The sequence below is a fragment of the Schistocerca cancellata genome, chromosome 3 (assembly GCF_023864275.1).
Source record: "Schistocerca cancellata isolate TAMUIC-IGC-003103 chromosome 3, iqSchCanc2.1, whole genome shotgun sequence".
In the NCBI taxonomy this organism is placed as follows: Eukaryota; Metazoa; Arthropoda; class Insecta; order Orthoptera; family Acrididae; genus Schistocerca; species Schistocerca cancellata.
This window is the reverse complement of record NC_064628.1, coordinates 867,027,706-867,046,367: the sequence shown is the minus strand read 5'-3', so window position 1 is coordinate 867,046,367 and position 18,662 is coordinate 867,027,706. Positions and strand designations below refer to the sequence as shown.

The window sequence follows — 18,662 nt, the reverse complement described above, 5'->3', positions numbered from 1 at the left end:
CATGTTAAAAGAAATGACAGTGACTGATGGTCACAATACACTTTGGTATCCCTGCCCCACAAAAAATATTCAAATTTTTTAAATGCTCATATTACAGTTAAACTTTCCAATTCTGACACAGAGTAAGATCTTTCTGCTTCAGATAATGTGCGACTAGCAAAACTGACGACATTTGGTACTACTTTACCTTCTTCTTCTTTCATCTGGAACAAGCATGCCCCCAGTCCTTGAAAGGTCAATAGCCTGGGGCTTAACTACGACCAGTTGGTGTTTTCCGATGGTATAGAGTGACTTAATTCATTACCTGTAGTAATTTCAGTTAGTTGTACTGTGTGGGTACTTTGCCAATTTGTGTCATTTGCTGCTGTGCAGTTATTTTGCTGCCCAAAGGTCGGCTGCAGTACAGCATAAGGCATGGCATTGCTGCCGTGCATCAGCCACTGCAGCGGCTGACTGTTTCCGTTCATGTGCGGCATAGGGCCTAGTGATAGTGGACTGTAATTCACTCGCAAGTTGAAATTCCTCCTGTTGATTTGAAAATTCTTTTAAATAGTATGTTTTTTCTGTTCCTGTCACCATATTCGTTACCTCTGGGCATGTGACTTTACTGTTATGTGTACCATCCTTGGTGTGTGTTTAGATCACGTTTCACTGACTGATTTACATAACTATGTTGTTACTGTGCCTGATTTTCTGTTTCTGTATTGGGTACAGGTGTTCCCTCATAAATTAAGTCGATGAAATCAAGCACTAACAGAAAATATTCAGTGTAGTGCTCTGGTGCTGTAACTAATTTTTCTCTAACACGCGATGGTAAATGACCTGTGATATTGGGTTTGTCCTCCAGTAGCATGTCTTGTTCAGTTAATTTTCAAAGTATCTACGTAGACTACTGTATTTGCCACTGAATGGTGTGGAATGGAAAACATCGTGTCTGAGCCTTTCTTGCATTGCCTCAGACCAGTATTTGTCGAGGGAAGCTCATTCAAATTGGATATAAGTGCTGCAGTGTTCAACCACTTCATTTGCGCATAAAAGAATGTCACCTTGTGTACATCCCACGACAAATCTAATTTTCTGTGCTTCCGTCCAGCTGCATGGAAATATATGACGGACAGCACTGATAAATACTACTGGATTCATTCTCATACCATCAGTAGTGAATGTAGGAAACTGTCGATGTCTCAGCAAACCTTCGTCTGCAAAAATAGTTGATAGATACGTGGCATTTTTGGTCATATTGTTGCGGCCACATGTAGTAAGCATTGTTTCACGCAGTGGAGAATGGCAAAACAGAGGCACGCTGGCGATCAAGGCGTTGTGAAGTAGGCAGGCACAGATAGCCTTGCTGACAGCAGCAGTCTACCAACAGACTGACGCAAGGACGCACACAGGCCGAGTGCCGAGCGAAGCCTGGAGAGTGCAGAGTAAGGGAAAGTGAGGCCAGCACGCTAAGTTACGCTGCAGTATACTGCAGGAGCAATAACAAAAGCTACCACCAAGGGTAAAAAAGTCCTCCTGCCGGATATAAATAGTGGAGCGCTGGCAGCAACAGACAGGTGCCATTAGGAAGCAGTTCGGATCTGAGGATGGACATGGTCCGTGTCCAAATGTTCAATCTTCGTAGGTGACGATTCCAGAAGTCTGTTCCAGCTTGCAGGAGTCATCCGTTCACCACCAGATGTCAACTTCAGCTCTGGATGTTGGCCCAAGTTCGGTCGGCACCATGGCTGACTAACTACAGTGAGAACTTCCAGCAGGACCAGCCGCTGCACAGTCTCAGTCACAGGCACCGCCAGGGACTGACGCCTGTACTTCACTGCAACCCAGCCCCACGGCGCATGGTCCGTCCATGACAGGACCTCACAGACATTGCAACTGACGGCTTCCCAGCCGCCAGTGCAGCAGGCGTCTGCAGCTGACCTCACAGTGCCACGGCTCCGTGGGCGTGCCGTACTGGGGCGCCGAGCAGCGACGAGTTCATCTCAACCACAGGGCATCCTGGCTTCGGCGGAGCACTGGTGGCCTGAGGCTTCTGAGTGTGATCAGTGGTGTGTGTTGCGTGCATTGTTGGAGAATCTACACGCCAGCAGCCAGGCGGAGGGATCGCAGGGCTGGGCAGCGATGACAAGGGAGAAATTGTAAAGAAAGTTCAATAAGTAATTGTAAAACTCCACGCCATCTCAGTTTTTGGCGCAGCCACTGTGTCTGCTGATAACAAGTGGTGCAGAAGTCATAACAATATTTATGTGGTTATTGTAGTTACCTGTAATTGCTCAGATATTGGAGTTGTGGGTATGTTTACATTTTGCACTTTACAACTGTCACTACTACCTGCTGTGGAACTCGTGACAATTTGTGGATAAATACCAACAGGTTGTGGTTTGTTCACTATAGCCAGTGTATTATTTACATGCATATTTCGAGATCTGGTAATATTTTCTTCTAAAAAATTGCGGATCCCATTTTCTGTGGCGTGTAGGTTAATGTTTACCTTGCTCACTATTTCATTTTCTTTTTTCTGAATAGCCTTTTCTACTACATCTGTGTATTACTTGCAATCAGTTACTAACTTCTCTGCAATGGTATTACCCTTATCTAACGTACTGCTTCAGCTTGACTAATGATATCACTCAGAGTTTCATTAATCTTCTCTCTCTCCTTCTTAGCACATGCTGAGTCAATTTCTAATGTTGCTACCCTTAAAGTTAGCTCTTCTACAGCTAGAGTTACACCTTCATAGTCTTTATTTAGTTTGTTAACAACAGTGGTTACCTTTTTTACTGTCAAACACAACTGGTTTTGTGTGGCTTCAACACCTGTGTTTGCGTCTGTGATTTTCCTTATCTGTTGCTGTACTCCATCATGATGGTCATTAAAAGAATCTAGCTTCTGTTTTAACTCTGTAAGGTTACTGTTAACTTCAGAAAGTACTTCATGCTTTACTTGTTTTTTTCGAATCATTCAATTTTGCATCGATTTCAATGCGAAAATTGTTTGATGAGTCATTGAATTTCTGTGAGACCATGTCTTACAAATCCTTAAATACTTGTTTTTGTTCTTGTTTCATTATATTTAGATCTTGTGTGATGATGTTCAGATTCTATGTCAAATTATCAATTTTGGTACTCATATCTTGTTTCATATCACTGAAATTTGTGTTGATACTACCTAATTTCATATTTATGTTAGATAATAACTGCCATAGCAGTGTGTGCGCTGTATTACTATGGTTGCTGTCAGCTGTACTAGTGGTGTTTGTAACGTGTTGTCAAAATTCATATTGAAATCACTCTCCAATGTTTCATTCATGAGTAGCATGAGTAGTATGTGGCTCTGGGTGATGCATGACATTGTCTTGTCAGTTGTAAACATTGTCACAGGCAGTGAATAGACTATAGTCTGTACCCCTAGTCTATGCACTGATCCAAATATATCCACTTAACCACTAACGTATAATTATAGTAAACTAACAGATCTATTCATTTCTTGAGTGAGAACAGTAAGGGATACATCCAGAATGGCAAATATTGTGAACTGCTAGATATGAAGAATCAATGAAGTGATGTGAATTGGAACTGTACATCACTTTTATCATGGGTTTTCAAAATTGGGTAGAAAGCTGAAAAAGTTCCAAAACTGAATAAGGGATAGAGTTTTAATGTCTCTATGGGATCGAAGAGGTACAGGATCAAATAGGTTGAGAAAAGATATTTATGGCACAACTCGACTAAAAGAAGGGATAAGTTGATATCACATATCCTGAGTCACCCAGAATAGTCAATTTTATAATAGTGGAAAGTGCCATGGGGTACAAACAGTGAAGGCAAACTGAGGCCTGACAACAGTAAACAGGTTCAAACAGATGTAGGATCCAGTAGTAAGCGTGTATCAAAAGACTTATGTAAGATGTACTAATCATGAGAATGCATCAAACCAGTCTTCGGACTGAAATGCAAAGCATTCAGTGCAGGTAGCCTTATTAGGAAATAACAATGCAGCAATCAAAACAAGAAACAGTAAGTATACCAACAACAACCAAGAAGTAAATATACCATGATGAATCACATACATCTTTGGATGTGTTTGTGTTTTGTTTGTAAGCATCTTTTCCTGATGCCACAAATAACTAAGGAAGTAAGTGTTGAACTGACAAAGTGCTGCACACAACTGGCAACTGTAACACAGTCAAGGAGCAGCATATGTCTCACAGGCCACTAGCTAATAGCTCTTCAGCCGTAACAACCATTCACCCCATCAATGTGCAGCTCACTTTTAGTCTGAGGTTGCTCATTTTTTCCGAAAGTTTTATACCTACATCACCATCCAGGCAGTGCAGTTATGATTGCTGCTCACCAATACATACAAAACTGAAGATCAGAATTATGGGTTTATGGCAGCAAATTAAATGAATATAATAAATGTACACATGCTCTTCTCTGAGATTGCTTTGAGACTGCATTACAAAAAAGTGAAATGGAGCATTGAGATAAATGAACTAGGCCTTCACAATCATCTACTGTACCAGTATTCTTTTCTGGTATCATATACGTAGAGTAGTTGCAATGGAGTGAAGGAAGAAGAATTATCAAATCATCTTCTAACACCAGTTGTCTCTCTTCTCTCTTATGATGGAACGTCTGTATTCATAGATTATTGGTAGTGTATACATTTTTTTTTTTTAATTTTATTTGGTGAATATAAGATGACAATAATTCTGGATTCACTTCAGAATGTCTGGTAATCTGCTTTTTCATTTTCTGATATTTCATCAATAATTATGAATCTCTATATGATCATAAAATGTCCCTACTGTGAAGCAAACTCATTAGAGTTAACCATCACTTTGCAAGTTTATATGCAGAAGCACTTACTGTAGAAAGAAAAGTGTGTACACTAGGTTCTCGATACTGTGGACTTACCGACTTCAGTTCAGGTGGCAATGAAAATGTTGGATCATCAGCTCTAACAATGGCATTGGTAAGATAACAGTTAGCATATTCTGCCAATCGTTCACTAAATATCTTCTGTATGTTACAGCATTCACTGAACAGAGCTTGAGCATCCCCGATAAATGCTTCCACCAGTTGATTAAGATTGTTTTCAAATGTTTTATTCACTTTCTGTTTGTAAAAAGAATATATGCATCAACATGGAATAAAAACTGAAATGACATTACATAGGACTAAGTATGGATATTGAAAACATTCATGAATATATTTGGAAAGAACTGTCACATACAAGATCTTGCTTATTCATAAAATACAGTAGGCCAGTAAATTAACAATTCTCAACTTCGTATACCAGGTTGTCAGATTATTTTTTTAATTACTTTGCCAATTTTGGTGCATATTCCTCATATATATGTTACACACAAAAACCATTAAAATGTAAATACATGTGAAATGAAATATATAGTCTATATAACAACAAAAATAACCAATTTTTGACAATATAATATAAATTGGTAGATAAAAAATCTATTCACCATGCAGCAGCAGGAGAACACACACCCCTCTTCCTTCCCCTTCTACCCTTCTGCTGGAAAAAGGAGCCACTGGCTCCGAAAGCTTGAATACGTTTCTATATGTGTGTTCTCCTGTTACTGCTTGGTGAGTGGAAGTGTGTGGTCTGTAACTCTACTAAAAATTGACCTTAGTGATACAGTCTGTAGGTGTGAGTCTATGTCACCTGACTTTTTAAAAACTAGGACAACCTGCACATTTTTCCTATCCCATGATACACTCTTTTGCTCCGGAATCTGTCACAACCAGCTGCTAGAAAAGGAGCCAGTTCTGTCCTAAAATGGTTGTAGCATCTGAGAGGTGCCACATTAAGTCTAGTAACCTACCTACTGTTGATTGACAGTAGAAGATTTTTACACCTGTCATTTTTGTCCAGGAAACAAATAGGATGACAAAGAAACTAAATCACTTTATAATTCAATGACGTATAATCTTTGTTCAAGTTGCTAGATGATAGTGAGCTATTGACTGACTTCATGATTTATGATTCTAAAAGAAGATTCAGTCTTTAAATTGCATGAATACTTCTTGTACAGCTGTCCTTTTATTGAATTTGGCTGTTTTCAACTTTTGTCTCTCAACAAGACTTCATCTTCATTACAACCTGTGATGAAGATTTCTATGCTTCAGTACTAACGTATTAATTTTGCTGCTGAATGCTGACATAACTTTCCTCTTCTTCACTCTCACTTGAAACATATTCCATCAGCACATAGTCTAAAAAGCTCATGTATTTGTGTCATTTATAAATAGGAATGTTTTCCTGCCTGTTTTAGCATCTCTTTTAATGTCAACAATCACTGATGGCATAACATAATAACCAATTCCTTTCTCTATATCACTGCTGTACTTCTATTATTAATACTGTTTTACTCTATGTTTTCTTTAATGATTTTTTTCTGTATTCATGGCAATGTTTTGCCTATAACTAGGTAGTTCCTTAGCTGACTGGGTGCTAAAACTATAGCTGGACATGGAAAAACTGTAAAAGTTTGAAGCTGAAAATAAAATTAATATGCCTAGTAAGAGAGTAGTCAGTATTCCTTGCAAACTAACCTCAAGTTGATTATTCAAAGTAAGCTCTGAAGCCATAAAACCTGTGAATGCTGAATGGCAAATACTGTTAAACTCTTCTGTACACTTCTGAGCTTGGGCATAATACACCTTTGTATCACACTCACAATTTTCTATTGCTCTAATAGCTGCTTTCATGTTGATATATATCAATGCTTTCTTTTCAGTGAAGGTATCCCTAATTCTGAAAAAAATAAAAACAGTCATTCCCATAACTTTAATTTACAAAAAAGCAAAGGTAAAAAATATCAATGTAAAATAAAATCAGTCGAATGATAAGAGTCTCATATGCCTAGGTGTAGCAACTTGTGGGGATATGAAGTGAAATGATCAAATACATTCAATAACATGTAAAGCAGGAGGCATAACAGGGTTCATTTGTAGCATACTGTGAGAATTAAGTCAGTCTAGAAAGAAAATTGTATAGTGTGACAGGGCATTTTATCAAATATCCTGCTCCACTATTTTAATATTCGTACAAGCTAAAGATGATCCTGGTAGCTGATATATGTTAAGTAGTGCAGAAAAAATGATCATATTTATTTATTTAATGAAATCCCCAAACCACCTTCCCTACCCTCTGGCTCCTACCCTTGTAACCGTCCCCGGTGTAAAACCTGTCCGATGCACCCTCCCACCATGACCTACTCTAGTCCTGTAACCCGGAAGGTGTACACGATCAAAGGCAGAGCCAAGTGTGAAAGCATCCACGTGATTTACCCACTGACCTGCCTACACTGTGAAGCTTTCTATGTGGGAGTGACCAGCAACAAACTGTCCGTTCGCATGAATGGACACAGGCAGACAGTGTTTGTTGGTAATGAGGATCACCCTGTGGCTAAACATGCCTTGGTGCACGGCCAGCACATCTTGGCACAGTGTTACACCATCCGGGTTATCTGGATACTTCCCACTAACACCAACTTGTCAGAATTCCGGAGATGGGAACTTGCCCTTCAGCATATCCTCTCTTCTCGTTATCCACCAGGCCTCAATCTCCGCTAATTTCTAATTTCAATTTGCCGCCGCTCATACCTCACCTGTCTTTAAACAACATCTTTGCCTCTGTACTTCCGCCTCGACTGACATCTCTGCCCAAACTCTTTGCCTTTACAAATGTCTGCTTGTGTCTGTGTATGTGCGGATGGATATGTGTGTGTGTGCGAGTGTATACCTGTCCTTTTTTCCCCCTAAGGCAAGTCTTTCCGCTCCCAGGATTGGAATGACTCCTTACCCTCTCCCTTAAAACCCACATCCTCTCGTCTTTCCCTCTCCTTCCCTCTTTCCTGATGAAGCAACCGTTGGTTGCAAAAGCTTGAATTTTGTGTGTATGTTTGTGTTTGTTTGAGTGTCTATCGACCGGCCAGCACTTTCGTTTGGTAAGTCACATCATCTTTGTTTTTAGATATATTTTTCCCACGTGGAATGTTTCCCTCTATTATATTCATTAATTTATTTATTTATGTCCTGAATCTTTGTGGTACATATACCATACCTTAGATGTTGGAGAAAATGTTATTACATTAATATACTGTTACATTGATTGTATACATTACATTTATAGATTGTTACATTTTTATATTGTTACATTACATTTTTATATTGTTACAACCAAAATTAACTTATTTTTCAAGATACTGTGTTACTGAGTAAAAACAGTTTTCCAAGAGATATGATGTTACAGATTTTTTAAAGCTATGGATTTTGTTTATGGCCTTTAGGTTACTTGGCAGCTTATTAAACAAATGTGAACCTGAGTGATATACACCTTTCTTGTACAGTGTGAAATAACAATGATGTCTGTGTATGTCACTATTTGCCCTTGTATGGTGTTCATGTACAGATTTATTTTGAATAAATACATTTCCTTTTTTTAGCATGTTTTTTTTTAGGAACATTACAACTTCTAGTATATAGATACATGGTAGGGGTAGTATCCCCAGTTCTTTAAAGAATGGTTTGCATGATTTTCGGCTGTTAGCATTTTTCATTATCCTCACAATCTTTTTTTGTTTGCTATAAGGAGAATTTCCCCAGAATATGATGCCATATCTCAATAGGGAGTGTATGCAAGCATAATACACCGCTCTAACTGTTTCAGGACTTGTGTTGTTCCATATAATCCTCATCGCATAAGTCATTTTGGACAGTTTAGAATTTAATGAAGTGATGTGGGAATTCCATTTAAGATTGTCTTGTAAGTAGATGCCAAGAAATTTTGTTTCAGTGACACTGTTAATTCTTTGGTTTTCCATGGACATGTTTGGTTTTAATGGGTTTTTATTTTGTTGTGTATGGAAGTGTAAGATGACTGTTTTTTGAGGGTTTATCAGTAATTTATTCCTCATAAACCACTCTGTGACATTTTCACTTGTGACTTTAGCATTTAAACTTAGAGCCATTTCATTTTCTCCTTCAATTAATATGCTTGTGTCATCTGCAAGTAGCACTGGATCGGAGTGTTGAACGTGTAGGGGGAAGTCGTTTATGAAAATTAGGAAGAGAAAGGGACCTAAAATTGAGCCGTGTGGTACACTGTGGGTTAATGTGGAAGGTTTCGATTGATAAGCTTGGAGTTCGTTTTTATCCATGTGTTTCACCTCTGTTATCTGAGAGCAACTTTCTAGGTAGGATTTCAGCCACTCGTGTGGCAGGCCTCTTACACCAAACCACTCTTTCTTAGGAAAATTTCATGGTCTATTAGATCAAATGCTTTTGTTAAATCCAGGAAAATCCCCGAAACATTTTTGTGATTATCCACTGAATTTAAAATACGATGTATGAGGCTAAAAGTGGCTGTTTCAGTACTGCACTGAGACCTGAAGCCATGCTGACATCCTGAAATCATATTTTTTTTGTTAAAGAAATCAGTTAGTTGTAGCAGAACTAGTTTTTCAATGATTTTTGAAAAACCTGATAGGAGTGACACAGGCCTATAGTTGACCATCTGCTGCCGATCGCCCTTTTTGTAAAGGGGTACAACTTTTGCAGTTTTTAACTGTTGTGGGAAAATACCACTTGATAGTGAAGAATTGCATATATCTAGCAGTGGTGCAAGTATCTGTTCAGCTGATACTTTTATAATATAGTCTGGCACATCGTCGACTTCGGCTGAATATTTATTTTTTAATGACTTTATGCTGTTTAACAGTTCTTCCCTACTTATTGGTCGGAGGAACATGGGTGTATTTGTTACACTATTTCCAGAAATTTCCTGTAATATTTTGTTTGATGTTTTTCCCATTTGTTCCTTCGCTAACTCACGAGTAATATTGGTGTAGTAAGAATTGAAGTGGTTAGCAATTAATTTTGGATCAGTGATCTTGCTGCCCGCCTGTGACAATACAAAATTTTTGTGTGTTTCCACCTTTCCAGTAAGTCTCTGTACCGTATTCCACATTGTCTTAGCTTTGTTTGGTGATTTCATAATAAGTTTGTCATTTTCCCTTAATTTTGCTACCCTTATTACACGACTCAGAGTTAACTTGTATTTTTTGAAGTAGTGAGCAAATTCAGGGCTGCTATCTGTTTTTGATAGTGCAAAAAGTTCTCTGTTTATTCTACATGATACTTTGATCCCTGATGTAATCCAAGTTTTAGGTTTGCTGGGGCCTTTACAAATTATTTTCTTTTTGGAAATGCAATTTCGAAACACTCTCTGTAAATTTCCATGAAATTATCCAGCTTTTCATCTGTGTTGTAACTATTGTAGGTTTTATTCCACGAGTGGGTACTTAGCATATGTTTGAAGTGCTCAATATTTTGCATACTGAATTTTCTCTTGTAGATAATACTTCCATTCCTAGACAAATCAACACTTCCACATACGGCAAGTAGCTGTGCATTGTGGTCACTCTAGCCGGTATTAAAGTCGTCTGAGGTGTGCATGTCAGTGTTTACAAAGATCTGATCAATAGGTGTAGCACTATGTTGTGCACCCCAATCTGTGTTTGTACAGAGGGTGCATCAGCAGTAGCAATGAGAACAGTGGCAGGTGATCAAGGGAAGAGCACCACTCACTTGCTGCACAAGGATAAAGATATGCTTTGACACTGAGTTGGCAGTGTAATGGATGGCTTTGAGTAAGAGCACCACTGACAAAGTCAATGAGGATCTGAAACAAATGAATCATTTTTGATGAAAAAAAGACAGAACTTTGATGTTTGGCCCACAGGTCACACATATAACATTGTGTTGAAGGTTTAGACTACTTTGATTGTAATTAAGGGGATCTGTCATTTTGAAAGAGGAAGAATTTAAACTATACAGAAATGAAAGATAAGAGTTTGAAGTTTATTTTGTAGCTCAAAATAGTTATTGTGACCTCATATTTCAGCATCATCCTACAAAGGATCGAAGTCCAGAAGAGATGAAAGTTCACACATGGCAGTGGGACAAAGTAGCTGGACCACCAGAACCATTCATAAAAGTGAATGTTGTTGTTGTTGTGGTCTTCAGTCCTGAGACTAGTTGGATGCAGCTCTCCATGCTACTCTATCCTGTGCAAGCTTCTTCATCCCCCAGTACCTACTGCAACCTACATCCTTCTGAATCTGCTTAGTGTATTCATCTCTTGGTCTCCCCCTACGATTTTTACCCTCCACGCTGCCCTCCAATACTAAATTGGTGATCCCTTGATGCCTCAGAACATGTCCTACCAAACGATCCCTTCTTCTGGTCAAGTTGTGCCACAAACTCCTCTTCTCCCCAATCCTATTCAGTACCTCCTCATTAGTTATGTGCTCTACCCATCCAATCTTCAGCATTCTTCTGTAGCACCACATTTCGAAAGCTTCTATTCTCTTCTTGTTACATAGGTGCATAACTACATACATACAGGTCCCTCCCTCTCTCATCTCATACTACTTAGCTTTAAATTTCTGTTTATCCACCCATTTTTGTTTTAAGAGAGATGTTCCACAACTATGGAGCACTTTTAAGAATGGCACTACATTATTTAAAAGCATTCATAAGCTGTATACTGCAGGGTATAAGGGCCAAATCATAATCTAAGCCTATAACAGTAAGTGGAGAAAGAGTGTTGTATTAGTTGGGAAACATGCAAGAGATAGATGTAACAAACCTTTCTAATTGTTTTGCATTTTTATCTTTGGCATCTTCCACACATTTACTGAACTGTTCTATTTCAGATTCCCTGATCTTATACTGTTTCAGACCTAGGTCAAACAATTTATGTGTAATGGCACAAAACTCATCATGAAATCATATTTGCATTAAGGAAAATATTTTCTTCAACTACATCATCTGGCAAATTTCTTCAAACAAATGAACATATGCATACACACACACACACACACACACACACACACACACACACAAAGTCAAAGGTAACATTGTGTTACTTTTACCTTTAATGGTTGCTACATCTATTTGCCAAAAGCAATTCATCATTGTAGTATTAAAACTGAATAATAAATACTAGTAAGTCAAGTAACATCACAGTTCACTAATCATTATTCTGACCACAGTGAGTGTCACTGTAGAGTTATAAGATAAATTTAGGATTTCAATACAGACAGCTGGTCATTAAAAGTGTGATACCAGGGAGGATGAATAGTAACAAAATTTTACTTAGTGTGTGTATACAACAGGATGAATATGTGATAAAATTTGTAAGGGATTTTGGTGTCTGTATGGTGCAAAATCAAATACACAAAGCTACAATCTCTGATCAGTAACAATGGCTGTAACCCAGATGAGGGCATAGTCACACTAAGCTTGGATCCTACGCTGCTTCTACTCTGTGTCTGAGTTCATCAATCATAGTGACAGACAAGTAATAGTATTCCCATCTATTGGCAACCCAGGACCAGATGTTTTCAGAGAGTGATAGATCAAGAAAATATACTAGCTTCAACAACAGTTGAACAGCCCCTGCATCAAGATATGTCAGGATGGCATGAACAATATGGGGTCTTACATTATCTAGCTGAAAGATTATGTCATGGAAATCCTGAAGATAGGGCACGGCCACTGACTTTAATGCATCAGAAATGTAATCCCTGCTGTCAAAATTATTGACTGTGAATCAGAAGTGATTATATTGTGTATCAAATGGCACTGCCCACCATCACACCAGATGCTGGGCATGTATGAAGATGACAATTTGCCAATATTCATTCTTCTAGAAGATGCTGTATGCTGGACTGGAACTTGTCAGAAAAGACAATGTGGTGCCATGCATGCGAACCGAGTAGTTGTTTGGCACAACACTGTTGTTGTGCCTCTCTCTGGTGCCATGTCAAGGCAGGCCGAGGGTGTAGCAATAGTTACTGTGCCGATGGTGAGTGGTTCTTCAGACATCAATGCACTGTCCTATTTGTCTTACTCCAAATATGCCCTCTTTCTGACTCAAGATGTGTCATGGCTGTATGATTATGCACAGCCTACTGAACATATTGGTCTACAATATAAGGAGAAGAACAGATTGCTACTCAGCGTAAAGATAACATGTTGAGTTGTGACACACACAATGAAAGACAGTTACTCATTTAGCTTTAGGCTAAAACCTGGTTCAGAAAAGGAAACACACACATTCATTCACACAAGCATGCACACCTCATGCACACATGACTACCATCTCCAGCAGCTTGCACTGGAATGCAACTGTAACATGGAATGAAGCAGGAATCTGGAGGGGGCAGAGAAGGGAAGGGGATAAGAAGGTACAGATGGGGGGAGAAAAGAACCCTGTCTGGTGGAGTGTGCAGGGACTAGATGGAGGCATTACAAAACTGCCACCAATACAACTTAAGGAGGCTTGGGGGGGGGGGTGGATTCAGGGAGGGGGGAAGAGCAGAGAAAGAGAGGAGCAGGAAAGGGAAAAGACTAGAGGGCACATTGGCAAAGGGTGGAACAGAACGAGAGTGAGGGGATGTGAATAGGGGAGAGGTAGTGGTAGGACAGGGGGAGGGGGAGGGGGGCAGGGAATCAGGGATGGGGGTATTGCAAAGAAAGAGAGGAGCAGGAAAGGGGAAAGATGGATGGGTGCATTGGCAAAGGGTGGAACACAACGAGAGTGAGGGGACGTGGATAGCGAGATGGTGGTACAACAGAAGGGGCAGAAAGTGTGGGGTGGAAGGTGTGGGAACATTAATTTGCAGTAGGGTAAGGCTGGGATAATTTTTAGAGTGGAGAATGTGTTGTAAGGATAACTTCCATCCACAAAGTTCAGAAAAGCTGATGGTGGTGGAGAGAGTCCAGATGGCCCTGGTTGTGAGTATCTATTGAAATCAAGCATGTTATGTTCTGCAATTTGTGCCAGAGAGTGGTCTGCTTTGTTCTCAGCCACAGTTTGGCAGTGGTTGTTTATTCTGTGGACAGCTGGTTGGTAATAATATCAGTATCAAAAGTTGCGCAATGATTCCAGCAGAGCTGGTATATGACATGTCTGGTTTCACAAGTGGCCTGGTCCTTGACGGGGTAGGATAAGCCTCTGACAGCACTGCTGGATGGGAGGATTGGGCAGGTCTTGGACCTGAATCCAGATGGCCCAGGTTGTGAAGCAGTCACTGAAATCAAGCATGTTATGTTCAGCTGCATGTTTGCCAGAGGGTGGTCGTGCTTTGCTCTAGGCAAGAGTTCGGCAGTGGCTGTTCATCCTGCTGGTCAGCTGGGTGGCAGTCATACCAATACAAAAAACTGTGTAGTGATTGCATAATTGATGCCACTCCCAACCCCAACCCCTTACCACAGAGATCATATCCCTGTGGTAGACCCATGTTAAAGACCTGCCCAACCACTCACCCAGCACTTCCTATACCAGTCCTGTCACAGGCTTATCCTACCCCATCACAGGCCTGGCCGCATGTGAAAGCTGACATGTCATATACCAGCTCTGCTGCAATCACTGCACAGCTTTTATACTGGTACAACTACCAATCCACTGACCACCAAGATGAACAGCCACTGCCAGTCTGTGACCAAGAGCAAAGTAGACCACCCTGTGCCCCTACATGCAGCCGAATGTACTAGGATGATCCCAAAAGTATCATCATCATCATCATCATCATTTAAGACTGATTATGCCTTTCAGCGTTCAGTCTGGAGCATAGCCCCCCTTATACAGTTCCTCCATGATCCCCTATTCAGTGCTAACTTTGGTGCCTCTTCTGATGTTAAACCTATTACTTCAAAATCATTCTTAACCGAATCCAGGTACCTTCTCCTCAGTCTGCCCCGACTCCTCCTACCCTCTACTGCTGAATCCATGAGTCTCTTGGGTAACCTTGTTTCTCCCATGCGTGTAACATGACCCCACCATCTAAGCCTGTTCGCCCTGACTGCTACATCTATAGAGTTCATTCCCAGTTTTTCTTTGATTTCTTCATTGTGGACACCCTCCTGCCATTGTTCCCATCTACTAGTACCTGCAACCATCCTAGCTACTTTCATATCCGTAACCTCAACCTTGTTGATAAGGTAGCCTGAATCCACCCAGCTTTCGCTCCCATACAACAAAGTTGGTCGAAAGATTGAACGATGCACAGATAACTTAGTCTTGGTACTGACTTCCTTCTTGCAGAAGAGAGTAGATCGTAGCTGAGTGCTCACTGCATTAGCTTTGCTACACCTTGCTTCCAGTTCTTTCACTATGTTGCCATCCTGTGAGAATATGCATCCTAAGTACTTGAAACCGTCCACCTGTTCTAACTTTGTTCTCCTATTTGGCACTCCATCCGTTTATATTTCTTTCCCACTGACATTACTTTCGTTTTGGAGATGCTAATCTTCATACCATAGTCCTTACATTTCTGATCTAGCTCTGAAATATTACTTTGCAAGCTTTCAATCGAATCTGCCATCACAACTAAGTCATCCGCATATGCAAGACTGCTTATTTTGTGTTCACATATCTTAATATCACCCCGCCAGTCTATTGTTTTCAACATATGATCCATAAATAATATGAACAACAGTGGAGACAGGTTGCAGCCTTGTCTTACCCCTGAAACTACTCTGAACCATGAACTCAATTTACCGTCAACTCTAACTGCTGCCTGACTATCCATGTAAAGACCTTTAATTGCTTGCAAAAGTTTGCCTCCTATTCCATAATCTTGTAGAACAGACAATAACTTCCTCCTAGGAACCCGGTCATATGCCTTTTCTAGATCTATAAAGCATAGATACAATTCCCTGTTCCACTCATAACACTTCTCCATTATTTGCCGTAAGCTAAAGATCTGGTCCTGACAACCTCTAAGAGGCCTAAACCCACACTGATTTTCATCCAATTGGTCCTCAACTAATACTCGCACTTTCCTTTCAACAACACCTGAGAAGATTTTACCCACAACGCTGATTATAGAGATACCTCTGTAGTTGTTACAATCTTTTCTGTTTCCATGTTTAAAGATTGGTGTGATTACTGCTTTTGTCCAGTCTGATGGAACCTGTCCCGACTCCCAGGCCATTTCAATTATCCTGTGTAGCCATTTAAGACCTGACATTCCACTGTATTTGATGAGTTCCGACTTAATTTCATCCACCCCAGCCGCTTTATTGCACTGCAATCTATTGACCATTTTTTCCACTTCCTCAAATGTGATCCTATTTCCATCATCATTCATATCCCATTCTACCTCGAAATCTGAAACATTACTGATCGCATTTTCACCTACATTGAGCAACTCTTCAAAATATTCCCTCCATCTGCCCAAGGCATCCACAGGATTCACCAGCAGTTTTCCTGACCTGTCCAAAATACTTGTAATTTCCTTCTTACCTCCCTTTCGAAGACTGCTAATTACACTCCAGAATGGTTTTCCAGCAGCTTGACCCATAGTCTCCAACCTGTTTCCAAAGTCTTCCCACGATTTCTTCTTGGATGCTGCAATTATCTGTTTGGCTTTGTTTCTTTCTTCAACATAACTTTCTCTGTCTACCTGGGTTCTGGTATGTAGCCATTTTTGATACGCCTTCTTTTTCCTTTTACAGGCTGCCTTGACTGTATCATTCCACCAGGCTGTTTGCTTCATCCTACTTTTACACACTACTGTTCCAAGACATTCTTTAGCCACTTCTAGTACTGTGTCCCTGTACCTTGTCCATTCCTTTTCCAATGACTGTAATTGACTACATTCAACTAACTGGTACCTTTCTGAGATCGCTGTTATGTACTTGTGCCTGATTTCCTTATCCTGAAGTTTCTCCACTCTTATCCTCCTACATATGGACCTGACCTCCTGCACTTTCAGCCTCACAATCCCAATTTCACTGCAGATTAAATAATGATCAGTGTCATCAAAGAATCCCCTGAATACATGTGTGTCCCTCACAGCCTTCCTGAATTCCTGATCTGTTATTATATAGTCAATGACAGATCCCAAAAGTAATGTCTCCATTTTTTTAGTATAAAGAATTGTACATAGTTTTGAAGCCTGAACATTTTCCTATTTTTCCGCATAATCGTCATTTCAATTGACATGTTCTTGTAAATGCTGTAACAGATTTTAGCCAACGGCCTTGCCGCAGTGGTTACACTGGTTCCCATCAGATCACCGAAGTTAAGTGCTGTCAGGCTGGGCTAGCACTTGGACGGGTGACCATCCAGTCTGATGAGCACTGTTGGCAAGAGGGGTGCACTCAGCCTTTGTGAGGCAAATTGAGGAGCTACTTGATTGAGGAGTAGCAGCTCTGGTCTCGGAAACTGACATACGGCCAAGAGAGCGGTGTGCTGACCACATGCCCCTCCATATCCGCATCTAGTGATGCCTGTGGGCTGAGGATGACACAGTGGCCGGTCGGTACCTTTGGGCCTTCATGGCCTGTTCATGAGGAGTTTAGTTTAGTTTAGTAGCAGTTTTTATGTGCTCATGTCATACCACCCTGCTGCCATGCTATTGAAGAAGTGCCTGACCTCATCTTTCACCTCATCACCATCATTCCAGCCAAGTGTTCTTTTAACTTAGGTAACAAGTGGTAGTTACTGGGCACTAAGTCTGGACTATAGGGTGGATGGGTGATGATGTCCCATCCAAACTGTTGCAGAAGATCCACTGTTTGACAGTTTGACAGACGATGTGCAGGTAAGCATTGCCACGGAGAAGGCTTATGCCCTTGCTCAGCATTCCTCTTCTTCAGTTCTGAATCACCTGTCTGGCTCTTTTAAATGTTTGACAATACCTGTTGGCATTTACTGTTGTTGCAGGTACCTCGATGTCAATCAACAATATCCTCTTTCGATCCCAAAACACTTGTCATGACTTTACTTGCAGACTGTGTTCTTTTGAATTTTCATGGTTAGGTGAACTGCAATGGTGCCATTCATGTGATTTTCATTTTGTCCTAGATGTGAAGTTAAAAGCTCAGGTTTCATGACCCATGACTATTGAATCCAAAAGGTTGTACTTTTCACCCGCATAGCATTGAAGAAACTGCCAGGAAGTTACGACACGTTGCTGTTTTTTCAAGAACCATCTTACACACACCTTCTGAAATTTCAACATTTCCGGTGAATTGTACTTCGAGAAACCTGTTCAACCTTTGCGACTGTCTCTTTCTGAATCGGCAGTCTCCACTTCTTTCCTCATCGTGAATTTCAGTACGACCACATGCAAACTCTCTACACCACTTGTGGACATTTTTGAAAATGGTTCAAATCGCTCTGAGCACTATGGGACTTAACTTCTAAGGTCATCAGTCCCCTAGAACTTAGAACTACTTAAACCTAACTAACCTAAGGACATCACACACATCCATGCCCGAGGCAGGATTCGAACCTGCGACCGCAGCGGTCGCGCGGTTCCAGACTGTAGCGCCTTTAACCGCTTGGCCACCCCGGCCGGTGGACATTTTTGACATCTGTACATGACTCTCCATACAATTCCCATCAACTGTCAATGAATGTTGATTGGTTTAACACCTTTTGTACTTAAAAACTGAATAATTGCATGAACTTTGCACCTGGTGCTAGTGGCTAATGAGAGCTGCTTCATTACAACTGGTTGCCAAACCAAGACTGAAAGCTCTAGTGGATATGCAGTGATTTCTGTAGAGAGTGGAGGGAGCAAGGAAAATAACAGTGTGGCCAAACGCTAT

At 40.4% G+C, this 18,662-nt stretch overlaps 1 protein-coding gene across 4 annotated transcripts in view; it reads right to left on the bottom strand.

Annotated features, from left to right (window-relative positions):
- Positions 1 to 18,662, bottom strand: part of LOC126175922 (dynein regulatory complex subunit 3-like) — a 108,035-nt gene that overhangs the window by 61,994 nt on the left and 27,379 nt on the right. For 3 of the 4 annotated variants that reach the window (XM_049922993.1, XM_049922992.1, XM_049922996.1), the window contains exons 5-7: positions 11,683 to 11,823; positions 6,582 to 6,783; positions 4,923 to 5,123 (exon numbers count right to left, since the gene is read on the bottom strand). In XM_049922993.1, the coding sequence (XP_049778950.1) occupies positions 4,923 to 5,123; positions 6,582 to 6,783; positions 11,683 to 11,823 (544 nt within the window). The remainder of the gene's footprint in view (positions 1 to 4,922; positions 5,124 to 6,581; positions 6,784 to 11,682; positions 11,824 to 18,662) is intronic. The other variant, XM_049922994.1, reaches the window with a different exon arrangement.